The sequence below is a fragment of the Oreochromis niloticus genome, linkage group LG11 (assembly GCF_001858045.2).
Source record: "Oreochromis niloticus isolate F11D_XX linkage group LG11, O_niloticus_UMD_NMBU, whole genome shotgun sequence".
Taxonomy (NCBI): domain Eukaryota; kingdom Metazoa; phylum Chordata; class Actinopteri; order Cichliformes; family Cichlidae; genus Oreochromis; species Oreochromis niloticus.
This window is the reverse complement of record NC_031976.2, coordinates 10,800,563-10,814,211: the sequence shown is the minus strand read 5'-3', so window position 1 is coordinate 10,814,211 and position 13,649 is coordinate 10,800,563. Positions and strand designations below refer to the sequence as shown.

At 40.5% G+C, this 13,649-nt stretch overlaps 1 protein-coding gene across 11 annotated transcripts in view; it reads left to right on the top strand.

Annotated features, from left to right (window-relative positions):
- LOC100705316 (CUB and sushi domain-containing protein 3) overlaps positions 1-13,649 on the top strand; it is a 240,882-nt gene that overhangs the window by 170,038 nt on the left and 57,195 nt on the right. For 8 of the 11 annotated variants that reach the window (XR_003222198.1, XM_025911532.1, XM_025911534.1 and 5 more), the window contains exons 43-50: positions 61-238; positions 2,696-2,841; positions 3,332-3,412; positions 4,113-4,226; positions 9,481-9,669; positions 9,786-9,944; positions 11,185-11,373; positions 13,367-13,549. Coding sequence is in view for 10 of the 11 variants with exons in the window: in XM_025911532.1 (XP_025767317.1) it covers positions 61-238; positions 2,696-2,841; positions 3,332-3,412; positions 4,113-4,226; positions 9,481-9,669; positions 9,786-9,944; positions 11,185-11,373; positions 13,367-13,549 (1,239 nt within the window). In the remaining variant the exon portion in view is untranslated. The remainder of the gene's footprint in view (positions 1-60; positions 239-2,695; positions 2,842-3,331; positions 3,413-4,112; positions 4,227-9,480; positions 9,670-9,785; positions 9,945-11,184; positions 11,374-13,366; positions 13,550-13,649) is intronic. The other 3 variants (XM_025911540.1, XM_025911536.1, XM_025911533.1) reach the window with 1 other exon arrangement.

Sequence of the window (13,649 nt, the reverse complement as noted above, 5' to 3'; positions counted from 1 at the left end):
TTGAGGTATGACTGGCTTTCTATTTCTGTCCGACATTGCTTACTCTCTTCCCTCCTCTAGCTCTGTGTGGTGGGAATATAACATCCATGAATGGCACAATTTACTCTCCTGGACACCCAGCCGAGTATCCACACTTCCAGGACTGCATGTGGACCGTCAGAGTACCCCCTGGGTACGGCATCTACATAAATTTCTCCGTTATCAATACCGAGCCAATCTACGACTACATCACTGTGTGGTAAGCCCTCATTTCTCTCTCAGTATGATGTTATTTATCAATCATCAGCTTATAGCACTCATGAAACACATGCTGTTTCTGTGCACAGAGCTCACAGACTTTTTCTTAACCACTTTTTCAGTTTAAAAGATCAGGGAGGGTCTGACCCAGCCGACTTTGAGGGAGAGGTATCCTGGACTAGTTGCCAGCCCATCATAGGGTTCACACAGAGAGACAGACATTCACACCTAGTGCCAATTTACATTCACCAGTTAGTCTAATATTTATGTCCTTGGACTGTTGGAGGAAGTTATAGTACCTGCAGAAACCCCACAGAGACAAACAGAGAATGGTGCTAGCCAAATGTCTCGAGACATTCTTTCTAAATAACAAATTAATGTGAGCTTTACAAAGCAAACATGTTTTAAGGCCAGAGGCCAGTTAAATAAGTTACATTCACAGCTTATGACAACACACAGTCACGACAACAAATATGTTGAAAATAAATGTCCTGACATTTATGCCTTTCTCTTACTGAAAATCTTTTTCCATCCTTCTGTACAAATAGATGTTTTTATGTGATTAACTAAAAGAAATTGAAGTCTGAATCACTGTGCTCCCTTTCTCTACTCTCCAAACTTTTGCTTTTACTTTAAATCCCCCAGCAAGTGTACCATAAAAGACAGAAATGTGTATCAGCAAGAAAACATCGACTTTGAGTTGCTTTGGATGTCTGTTTACAATGGAGAAACTTTGCAGATAGTTGTACGACAGTAAACAATACTACCTGCCTCCTGTCACTCCAGCCACTATCTCCCCATCTCCCCTTTTCCCTGTATCTTTCTGCATCCTCTCTGTTGTCTGAGGCAGTCATAGAGCGGTCCTCTTGGGTAATAAGGGAGGGATATGCCTTCCAGCATCCGGGGCTGCCATTGATGGTATGGGAGGAGGGAGCCACTGGCACTACTGTTTTCAAATCAAATGGCGCATAAACAATCTGTCCCTTGATGGTAACATTTTGTTTCCCTGCCTGACTGCTGTCTTTTATTTTGCTGATCTCTCTTAAATGAAACTGCAGTAAGACTTCCAGTATATACAATATTTAAGGTACACAAATATAAGAAAAAAAAACCATTTAGTGTGATTTAGAAAAGAAAGCCTGGAGCTGCTTGAAAGTGGCAGTAATTAAATACATTTCTCTTGTTAAAAAATAACATTTATACATAATAGAAAAGTGCTGTCTTCTGGTGCATTTTTTATCCCCAAAGAAAAGTACTGTTTGGGTTGTTTTTGTATGCTAACATGATATTTTACTCCAGACATAGATCACGGCCATGCACCTGCAAGGGTTTGAAAGTTCTCTCTGCTCTCATTAGGGCAGCTGATTCTCTGTTTTAGAGCTGCTAGCTAATGCATGGCTCAGAAATGGCTTCACTGCTAATGACAGCTTCTATTATTACCCCACAGCCATCCACCAGTTCATCTTTTCATCTTTGAGCAGGGGAATATGTTGTCCATAAATGTAGTTTAATGTTGCAGTAGGGATATACAGATTGCTGTCAGTAAATTTCCTGAGAAATCTCAGCCATGGATAAAACGTACATTGAAAAGCCTCTCCTAACTCTAACGCTAATCCAGTGAGTCAAATAGCAAACTCCAATTACCGTTCAAGATATAAAGTGTCACAATATCCAGTCCAGCGTCTGTCTATTCATCCATTTTAGACGCTTTCTCCAGGCTCTACCTGGGGCATCTTGAGATCCACCCAGGCCAGCTGGAATGTATAAGTATGTTCTGGGTCTGCCTTGGGGTCTCCTCCCAGTCAGACGTGCCTGATGTCTCTACAGGGAGGCATGCTAGAGGCTTCCTAATTAGGTATCTGTCTTGCTTTAACTGCCACTTTTCAGGAGAGGTCCACTCAACCAAAAATTTCTAATGCTTTTGTAATGCTGTAGCCCCAACCTGCACAGGCTGCTTATGCTAACGTTCTTTACTCATAAATCAAGAATTCTATCCTGAGGCTGAGCTCCATCTCAAACAGGATACTTCAGTACACGCCATTCCTCAGTTCCACACATGACAGACAATCTTTTTAGGGAAAATCCATAGATGCTTTAACACTTTAAGCCCATAGGTGCTTTAACACATTTATTTTGGGGCCAGAGAATGAAAATGCTCAAAGTGTGACGTTGTCCAAGAGATGCCTTAGACATGGCATCCGTGTAATTAGGATGATGGGTTTTTGGTTTTTTTAGCCTGCATCAATATCCCTTGAATTATGTTCAATACATTTTTATATATCTTTGACTCTTGATTGCTGAGAAAAATTTTAGAGACTGTCAGGGCTCTTTTATTCCAGCAACTTGTTAAAGCAAACTGGTGTTAAACCAGAAATTATTTTCTCTGTTTCTGCCTTCCTCCTTTCTCCACCCTTCCTTTCTTTCCTTTACTTTCTCTACCTCTATATCTCTGCACTAGGGACGGACCTGACCAGAGCTCACCCCAAATCGGTCAGTTTAGTGGCAGCTCTGTACAGGAGGGCGTGTCCACCACTGCCAATCAGGTCCTCATCAAGTTCCACAGCGACTTCAGCACCAGCGGCTTCTTTGAGCTGCATTATTTCGGTAACGTCTCCTAACTTAAGTGGAGACCTCATGCCTAACTTATTGCAATGATCCTTATTCAGGCAATAACTGCAGGAATTACTGTAGTAATGAGTAGAGAGCAACCGAGAAGAGAAAAGTAGACCCCTTGTTTCTATATTGAAGTGCCTTTAGTTGTCGCTTTTTTATTAAGTCTTCTCAATACCTTCTGTCATAGCATTGCTTCCAGCTCTAATGATAAATGATAAATGCAGTCTAAAGCTTTTTTTTCTTGCGCTATTAAAACACCCTTTCAAAGAGGAGCTGATTAATAATAAAACGCTCCCTATCTCAACTAAATTAGTGATTGTTTTTTGATGATCATGAACAGTGATAGGTGGCAATTACTGATCTAATCAAGTTTCAGTATGATGGGAGAGCCGCTGTTTGCCTGTCTTTATTTCTGTCTTCAAACGCTCACACAGCACTCACTCTGTTCAAGGATTCAGTTTGTTTGCCCTTTCCCCAACAGCGTACCAGCTGAGAACATGTCAGCCACCCCCTCCTGTTGCCAACGCCACTATCTTAACAGAAGATGATGAGTTTGAAATAGGTTTGTCTTATTTTATTTGCTTGTCTACCAGCCGGGGACAATGTGAAGTGAAATCAGTTTGCAGTAGGCAGATTATTCGTGTGTGTGTGTGTGTGTGTGTGTGTGTGTGTGTGTGTGTGTGTGTGTAATTATATATAAGTAAATATGTATACAAACACTGGTATACACATATCTTTTTATGCGTATATATGATTTCATTTAAATGAAAAATGTGTTCCTTCTTGCACTTTGCTCTTCGTTTTCTTCTATCTATTCATGCTCCGTGCATTAAAGTATTAATTTGAGGGTAAGGCTAATTAGCTCTTCTTATAAGCTGTTTGTATTTTCAGTGTTCATAATTGATTAGGGAAGTGAAGTGGAAGTCGTGTGGCTAGTGGCGGCCTCACTTTCTGTCTTTGAAATTGAGTGTGTGTGTGTGCATGGGCTTCTACCTAACTTCTATAATGTAATGAAGTGCCTTCAGTATTCTGGCTAGCTAAGGGGATGTCAATCTTCATTACAAAATGTGTTGCTGATTACTGTTTCAAGTGCTGCAACTGAGGAGTCTTTTACTAGCATAGCTTTGTGGGGAAGTGTGTGTGTTTGTGGCTGGGTTACACTATTAACAGATATGTTTTGCACATCCCCTCCTCCTTTGTGTGCGTGTGTGTGCATGTGTGTGTGTGTGTGTGTGCGATCACACGTGTAAATGATCTCACAGGGGACATTATTCGGTACACGTGCCAGCCAGGCTTCACCTTGGTGGGCAGTGAAATTCTGACCTGCCGACTTGGAGAAAGGCTACAGATGGATGGACCTCCACCAGTCTGTCAAGGTTGGTTTCATTCAGTGTGACTTGGAGTCTTTGGGCATGTTTAAAATTTTTCTGTTTTATTTATTTATTTGTATTTGTGTTTGTGTTTAAGTGTTCCTCACAATGTGTGTACACATTCCCCCCCACACATACATATATATATGTATGCAAACCTGTTTATGTTATGTGGTGCTTGACACCACAGTGCTAAGGTTGGTTACAGTAAGCAGCACCCACTGATGCATTATTTGACAGACTGCCAGCAGAGCGTCGTCCAGCAGGCACCAGGTGGCAAAAAGCAGCTCTATTCCAATTTATCAAGATTCAGAGTAACAATATTACTGATCCAAGTCCATAGACTGACATTTGCATATAGCCAGCAGTTTTACTGTAGTGGGTAAGTTTGAAACCAATTACAGATCAGCAGGTTTTCACGTGCTGTAAAAACAGATATTCTACCCCTACGTAACGGTCTCATGGGTTTGATTGATGTTTGCTTACCCATAATTCTTTCGAAGATGGAATTACAAACAAGGAACAAAGTAAAAGAAATTCCTGTCGCCTGCATCAAAGATTTTGTTTAGACGAAACAACAAATGCCTTCAGCCTCCCTGTCGTGCCAGTAAATCTCTGCTCCACACAGCAGAGCACTCTGAAACCTTCTATCCCCTGTGGTTAGACATCTTTTGAAGTGCCCTGAAGTCCTTTGTCTACAAGTCTTGACTTGATGAGCATTTCTGTCTTTGTATTTGTAGAAACAGTGAGTAATCGCATCGGACTTGTGATCAAGGCATGACAGATGCTTGACAAACCTCAAGCCTGCATTCATAAAACAACGTAGAGAACGACTAGTTATTTGGAGCCTATTTGCTTATCCCTGGCTCTTGTTACTTGATGCCTGACTTGATATCTTTGTTTTCTCCCTGCTGTGATTTTGCTGCTAACTCTGTTTTCAGAATTTGACTGACTTTAATTTTAAATTATTACATGGTAGGTTTCACAATAAAAACACAGCAACAGCAAAGATTAGGCTCAGCAACTGTTTGATCCAAGATAAGTAAACCTCAGATCTTCTTATGCTTTTCTATCCAAACCAGCCACACAAACATCTGTTAGTAGGTAGCTCAATTAACATAGGCACAAAGGTGAGGGACCTGAAAAATGATAATTTGAGTTGGAATTAATTGAGATGGACAGACGTGTTTGTGTGCAAAGAGAACAAACCACCTTCACTTGTGCTGTACTGGCCTTACCTAGCATTTTTCAGTATTAATAATTTACAAAAGCACAGGCAGCATGAAGTTGAGCAGCATGTTATAAGCTTATTAGACATGCTGGAATAAAGGGGATAGGAAATGGATGAGAAACAAAGCTTGATTGCTTACTTCATCAGAGTAGATATGGCATACAGATCTCTCTTCACTAAAGCTCTTATATGTCCTGTATGAGTCTTTATACCACATTATGTCAACATGAAGGGTATCAGCAACAAGCAGTATGTTGTGAAGGAAAATGTTTGTAGTTAAAACAGCTGATTTCCATCAATATGAATAAACTGATAAACTTCGCTTGTGCCAAAAGAGGGCATTCAGTCACTTTTTGAGTACTGGGCAATATTTCAAGCCATCTCACCAAGGCTGGTCGGCCAGCTCACCTTGTCATGTGTTACTGACTACACAGAGCTCTGCCAAGAGCAGCAAGCTCATAGAATCAGAAATTCACACATTGCACTTGAAATATTTTCACAGGTTTTAATTTGAGTGACTACAGTTGACTACAAAACACGTTGGGACTATTCAAGTAGTGCACAATAAGTCACACTGCTGTTTGAGATGTGCTAAAATATTTTTGTGTTGGACAGCAAATGCTGTCATTCATCATAAAACATCTGATGTAAATACTGTACTTTGCCAGGAAAGTTGGTCTGCTTAGTCACCTAAGCAAAACCAAGCTATTTGCTAAACTATATTCGTTTAGCTAAGAGAATGTGCCCATACCCAGGTACAATACAAAAAGCTGCAGAGGTGTTAAATCAACATCTTTAAAGTGTTCAAATGTGTCATTGATTGCAAGTCATTTGTTCAGACTGTCCTTAAATCTTGCTTTGAGCATCATATTAGCATAGTTAAGATAACTGTGGAGTGACTAATTTATTATGTGACATTTTCATGGATTGCCTTTTCATTTTATTCAAGAATTCATCCTACCGTGTTGGATATGGCATGTCTTTGTGCCACCTCTAGCATGAAACTAATTGCTCTCCTTGGGACATGTAAAGTTGAACTTAATTTGAGTTGACCTGCTATTCACATCCAAGCGACTGCCACAGTAAACGTGCATAGGAGCCACTTCTTGTCACAGCTTGCCGAAAGGGCATGAAAAAGAATTCTCATGTGCTCTCTGTATTCTGCTGTTATTTGCTGTCAGCCCCTATGTTAATTGTAATTTTATGCTATTAAGATAACACTGTAATGTCCTTGCATGGCTAGGCATTTTAACCCCCAAATATTCTTGGTTTTTAAGATATTCCCCCAAGCTCTGTCTTTATAAAAGCCTTGTGAGGAAGGTCAAACATGATCTTAAATCAAGGGTAGAGCCACCATCGAGTTGACTGCTGCGTTGGTTAAACCATCTGCCACACTGAGGTTTAGTGTAACTCAATAAATGTTGTCGTATTGCTCCTGCTGTCACATTAGTTTTGATGTTTCAGGAACACAAATGAGTACGGACTCATGCACTAACCTCTTCTTTGCAATACGTACCAAAACTTTTTTGTGCAACATTAGTTTATACATAACCCTGGGTGTCATTGGCATTCTATGTGTGCAACCTTCTGAGTGAAATCAGCAATGTGGTAGTTTTCCACAAGGTAAAACATCTGTGGAAGATTTAATAACTGCTGTTGGCTCAGCTTAAACAAATGGTGTTAGCCTGCATGCTACTTAATGCTGACTCCAGGTAAGGTGTAGGTTAAATTAGGGCTACATGCCTATTAAATTAGAAAACATATGTCACTGTGTTTTGTTTACTGGGTATTTAGTGTTTTGGTATTTATGGTATACATTTTAGATTTGTTTTTTTTTTTTCATGGTCATTTTGTAAGTGTACACATACATTTTTCAGCCAGTGTCTCTATAATCACTCACAGTAGGATAGAGTGCTCGACATTTGTACTGCAGCCAAATCACCATGAATGCATTTTATAAACCTATTTCATAAAAGGCGTCTTTAAAAGTATGTGGTTTCTAAAATGTTTTGAAGCCTCTCGTGACTCATTTTTTAATCCCTACCTGCAAGTTTCAGGCAAAGCAGTTTAAACCGCAACTGTGCTCAGTGGATGGACGTGTTTGTTGCTTGGCAACAACTTTAGTTTAATAAAGAAGGATTGGAGGCTCAATTATTTCAATAACAAGCACTTACCAGCTATATTGTACTATTTACTGTGCATTAGATCTTATCAGGTGAGTTTGCTTTGTCTGCATCTTAAAGCGCTCCAACATGTGGAAATGCCAGAGGCAAATGGGAATTTGTGCAGTGTATGAAGAGTTTTTGGGTTAGTAAATCCAGAGTAGTTAGTAGGAAGAAGTTGTAGAACTGAAATTAGCAAATTGCTTATAACAATTGTTCACGAATTTTATGATTTTCCTGGAACTGTGAAGGCTCTGTAACAAATATACCACTGGTATCAGTAAAGCAGAGGCTGCTGCTGAGCAAACAGTTCCGTGAATTGATGTAACTGCATCAACTAAAGACCCCATTGAACTCCATATTTCCAGTGAGAGTCATAACTCTTATGTTAAAATGGAGCGCTGCAGACTTAACTGTAGAGAAATGTATTCAGGGTTATTTCTTTTTGAAGTGTGCATTCTTAAGAGGTTTTTAAATAGCTGTTTGTAATAAACTGTAAATAGAAAACAGACCAAAAATGACTGATTGACCTTTGTCCTGACTCACCACCCACTACTGTGCAATGTGCCCTTAGTTCGCATTAGCATTCTAGGTGTGAGGAGAAAAATAAGTGCTTGTAGGAGCCGTGGTTTTGTAGTTCTGCTTTTGTGCCCTGTAAAACAAAACACATGCTTTTATGTCGTTCCAATCTACTTGTTGTACATTTTTAAAGTAATTCATCTACACATTGCTCTTTGTCTTTGCCCATTAGAGCGCACATAAATATACCACGCTAAGCTAAGTAGGGTGCATTAAAGCTAAGGAAAAATCTTAAAACACGACAGGAAATAACAAAAATATAGAAACATATAGATTCTGTGTCTTATATACAGTCAAAGAATGGTAGTGAAGAAAGATTGCTAGTTCACAATAATTTTTTATGTTAATTTATTTTCTGAATAGATCGTGCTGAGATTTGATGCCACCCTAATGAATACCATCAGTGTATTTATGAATATTGATTTAGCTGTGTACAAATATTTACATATTTAATATATTTGTTGTTCAGATGTTTTAACGAGAAATTTTCTTGAACTTGGTGCCCACAGAGAGCTCTTTTTTTTTAAAGAAATGTATTGTTTTATAGAAAATAACTGGCTTAAGCTCTTTTTGGGATCATATGTGCCTGTTATCTTTGAGCCGTAGGCTATTGCAGTTCAGCCAGTTGAAACTTTAACAGTGAGTCACCAGCGGGAATATTCATACTGCTTTGTGTTACAATTCTCTGCTTCTGATGTATGTCCGATGCTTTCCAATGACCTTTTCATCTGGAACAATCGTTTGCATTAACCTTTTGTATGCATCATGTTTCTTCACTAGTGGCCCAGAAGAGAAACTTCTGTTACTCAGAGAAAAGGAAAAGAGAGAAACAGGACTGTCATTATTTCAGACATGCCAGCCTACAGGAAATGAAGGGAACGTTCTGACCTGATACACACGAAATCGTACACACACACACACACACACCATTTTTCCATACAAAGTTAGCTGTCTCACCTGCTGAGTATTATTTGATGGATTGATATCAGGGGAGCCTGGTGACAACGGCAGACTCACAAGCTCACCCCTAAGGTGCAATATCACTCTGGCTCAAATGTAATTGTTTCAGGACTACTTATTTTTACAATATCATTTCTACTGTCACAGTGAAGCATCTCTATCTTCCCTTCATCCATGTCTTACTGCGTCTCTAATTTTTTCCTCTGCCTCTCGTTTTCTGCCTCTACTTTTCATCTTCCTTCCACCCTCCGTTGCTTCTTCTCATTTTGTCTGCCAATTTTTTTTCCCTCCAACAACCTCACCTTTATTTTGTTTCTGTTCCCGCCAGTCCAATGCCCGGCCCACGAGGTCCGTTTTGACTCAACAGGAGTAATCTTAAGCCCGGGTTATCCCGATAACTACCCCAATCTTCAGATGTGCTCCTGGCTGATCAACGTGGAGAAGGGCTACAACATCACTTTGCACTTTGAACTCTTCCAGACAGAAAAAGAGTTTGACATCTTGGAAATATTTGATGGTGGGTAAAAAACTTTGTGTTCTTTTGTTTTTTAATAAATTACTGAAATTATAAACAGGTAATCGCCTAATAGAACATCAGCCACTAGCACATATGCTGTTTGTCATTGTCTTTAGGTCCCAACATCTACAGTCAGAGCCTCTCATCACTCAGTGGTGATATTGAAACACCCTTCAGCCTGACCACCACAGGCCACCAGCTCCTCCTGCGCTGGTCCTCTGACCATGGCACCAACCGCCGCGGCTTCCACATCAGATATGTGGGTGAGTATCAAAGTATGTATCCAGTTTATAATCATTCTCTATTTTTTTACTATGCTATTTGGATTTATTTTATGTTGACCTGCAGACAAGTGATAAAAGCCATGGGTCTACAATTTGGACAGTTGAAAATGTAATAACACTACACAGACATAGATGTGTATTGAACCTCAGCTGTAGCTACTTTATATGGCTGTGAATACAATATGACCTAAGGATTTTTATCACTGTGTGCTGTGTTTTGTATTGATTTATTTATTTTTTTAATATACAGTCAGTTTACAAAAACATAATTTCCACAGGTAATAGCTCACAACAGGCGCTCACGGGAAAAAAAGCACAAGGCTGGAAACCAGTCACTAAAGGGCGGCGTGCAGCTTTGCACATCTAAAATTACAAAAGGCTTGAATTCTTAATTGGCTCTTTAATAAAGCAAGTGCTGCTAAGCAAGAGCAGCATAGCGATCTTTTCTTTCATTTGAAATGCATCAATAACAACACAAAAAAGCACAAAAGGCATTCATTTTTCATGGTGTCTGTCCATTAACTTTAATGCATGAGAGTGTTCCTGTGAAAGCAAGTTGGTGTGATGAATTTTGTAAAGAAAGCTCCTCCTTGACTTGATTGACTTTAATAGGAACTGACTCAAACTCCAGCATGTGTCCTTTCGTCTTAAATCCCTGCTATCTCCAAGTCATGTTGATTTGAGGGAATGGTTGACAGCTTTTTTTGAAGCGCGCAGCCCTCCCTCCCTCGGCTTTTTGTGTCACATGGGCCATGAGATGGTCATATTCGAGAAATCGAATTTACCTTTTTGTGTTCAATGGACTGTAAGATCGGAGGAAGGAAGGCGATGGGAACAAATGCAGAATGCACCAACGCTGCATGTGTTAAAAGCAAATTGAATATGTGCATGCCCATAAGCCAAAAAGGGATGGTAATAACGTGATAGGTGAGGGCTTCCTTTGCTGTGTGGTGCATAGCCCGAGTTCTAAATAGATGTGACACTCCTCGGGCGGTTCCCCCCTCATTATTGTTCTGCATTGAAAATGGAGCCTCGCTGTAACGAAAAATGTTCATCAGTTTTTCTCTAGAGGTGCTTTCCTAATGCCTCTCATCCTTTCCTCTTCTTTATTTACCCTTCTTTCTCTTTTCTTTCTTCGACTTCATCCTCGCCTTCTTTCTTGGCTCTCCCTTCTATTTGCCTTTGCTCTTTTTTTTCCACTTCCCCTCCCCTGCTTTCTCCTCTATCATAGCCATGTACTGCAGTACTCCAGACTCTCCACAACATGGCTTTGTAGTGAGCCAGACCGGGGGTCATCTTAACAGCGTGGTGCGCTGGGCCTGCGACAGGGGGTACAAGCTCATTGGGAAGGGCACAGCTGTGTGCAAGAAGACCACCTATGGCTACTACGCCTGGGACGCGCCAGTTCCTGCATGTCAAGGTGAGCTCATTGGCCCTGGCATGCTTTTATTTCCTCCTTTAGCCTGCCTCTCTACCCACTCTTCTGGTCACTGCCTCTGTACCCTTAGTCTCAACAGCCAGACAGGCAGGCGCTTAAAGCACCTAAGTGTCTGAGCCCAAGCCCTCTTCCTGTGTTGTTAGCAGCTGAACTGAAACCAGCCTGATTGAGAGCCCAGAGTCCTGTCAGGTGGAAAGGAAAAAGAAATCAATCCTCCCTTCTTCTGTCAATTTCCACTTCTTCAAATTACTTTGGCTAACTTGCCATTAGGATGCAATGTCCTCTGCTGTTCTGCCTTACTCAACTAATTGGGTTCTTCAGCGTGCATAGGTGGAATATGTGCATTTACGTGCGCATGATTGCATGCGCTAGCACAGACACACACATATACACATGCTCAGGCAGTATTAATATCAACAGATGGTGTGCTCAATTGCATTTCATCAAGATGCAGTGAAATGAAAATATGTATGTCATGCACTTTAAATGATTTAAAAACACTTCACACCTGTGATTGATTCCATCAGTTTGTTAATTGCACACCGCTTTTCCAAAGCACAAACTCAACTTTGGCTGCAGATGAACTGATACATTCATACAGATGTTGTCCATCTGTTATTTTGTTCAGTGGCCAAGATTACATTACAGCATGTTCAAGCTTTCATTCTGTCTGAAGCAGGATGCTTCGGAGAATCCACGGTGTATTAATCCATCAGTTTTGCTCAAAGAAAGAGCAAAGGCTCAAAATAATTACCAGGCCCTTTAACCACCTAAGCTTTGATGATCGCACTTCAAACACCAACATTTTTCATTTGCAGTGTGGAAAACTTTTTAGTTGTTTTGATTAGTATCTGCCAAGTTACAACTAAGCAGTACTCAGATGAATGTCGATTGATTATCTCACAGGGTGTTGACGGGCATTGTAATGGCTCCATGCCATGTTGGCTGATTCCTGCCTTTGATGCTTCACAGTATGCAATTATCATCGCAGCTCTGTGGCCCTTCAGATATTGGGTTTCCTGGCTCAGTTCAGTGTGTCCGACCCGATGATGAGCACCTTAAAGTCTCTTTGTTCAAGTGTTTTGTTTGGTCTGAGCTCTGAGGCTGGAGTAACCCAGATTCACTCCGTGCAAGTTTAACATTGCACTTGCTTCCAAGGACACAATGCTGTGCAGAAGTTTTTCAGCACATTTGAGTGCTTTGTACGCCTGCATGTCAGGAACAGTTGGTGTTGGAACCAGTCACTTTTTTGGTTGCACTTGTCACTTTAATGACTTTGTTATACATCATTAGTGTGTTTTCAGATTCCCCACTGAGTGACAGTGAAAATAAGAGGTTTTAATTATTAAGTACTTTTGTATAATTTGGCATAATTGAATAGCAGTTTGGTCATTCAGATGACTTCTTTCTTGAATACCTTCTTATAAGAACTGTGTAATATTTATGTGGGACTTCAATTTTCATAACCTCCCTGCAGTGTGAATACTTTCACTCTGAGACAGCGGAATGCAATTTTCCACAAGTGGTCAGTCCTAATTTCTTTGATTTCTGCCAAGTGAAAGGACAGTCTTGTGCATTAAGAGGTCTATAATATGCACAGCAATCAAATAACTTAAGTGTCAGTGTACCACAAGGGTTCTTACATTATTATTCTAATGTACACTGGGTAGGTGTGGAACCTTCTGAGTCCTAAATGTTAAATTCTTTCTTTTGGACTCTTACATATTAAGGCTGTAACCCTTCGAAAAGCTAATAAAAATGTAACAATAAATTAAAATTCCACACTGTTATTGTACCACAAAGAGGTTGCACTGGTGGGAACACATACATATGTATTTTTCTTTGCAAAATTGTGACTTTTTAGTGATTATATATGAATGCCTACCATACCTGTGTTCACCAGGCATCTATCTAGTATGTGTCTTGTACTGTGCATAAACATGTGGGTCAACCATTGTCCTCTTGCTGCCTGCAGCTGTGTCATGCGGTGTGCCCAATGCGCCAGCGAACGGAGGTGTGCTCACTGCTGATTACTCCGTCGGCACACGGGCGACCTACTTCTGTAACGGCGGTTACCGGCTCTCCAAAGAGCTGACGACCACAGTCTGCCAGCCAGACGGCACCTGGAGCAATCACAACAAGATACCCCGATGCTTTGGTGAGTAGAGAGGAAGCCTTAGAAAGATGGAAGGGGAGGGGAGTGCAGAGGAAAAAAAAGTGATTTGGAGAAATGAGGTTGCAAAAAACCTTGCAGGATT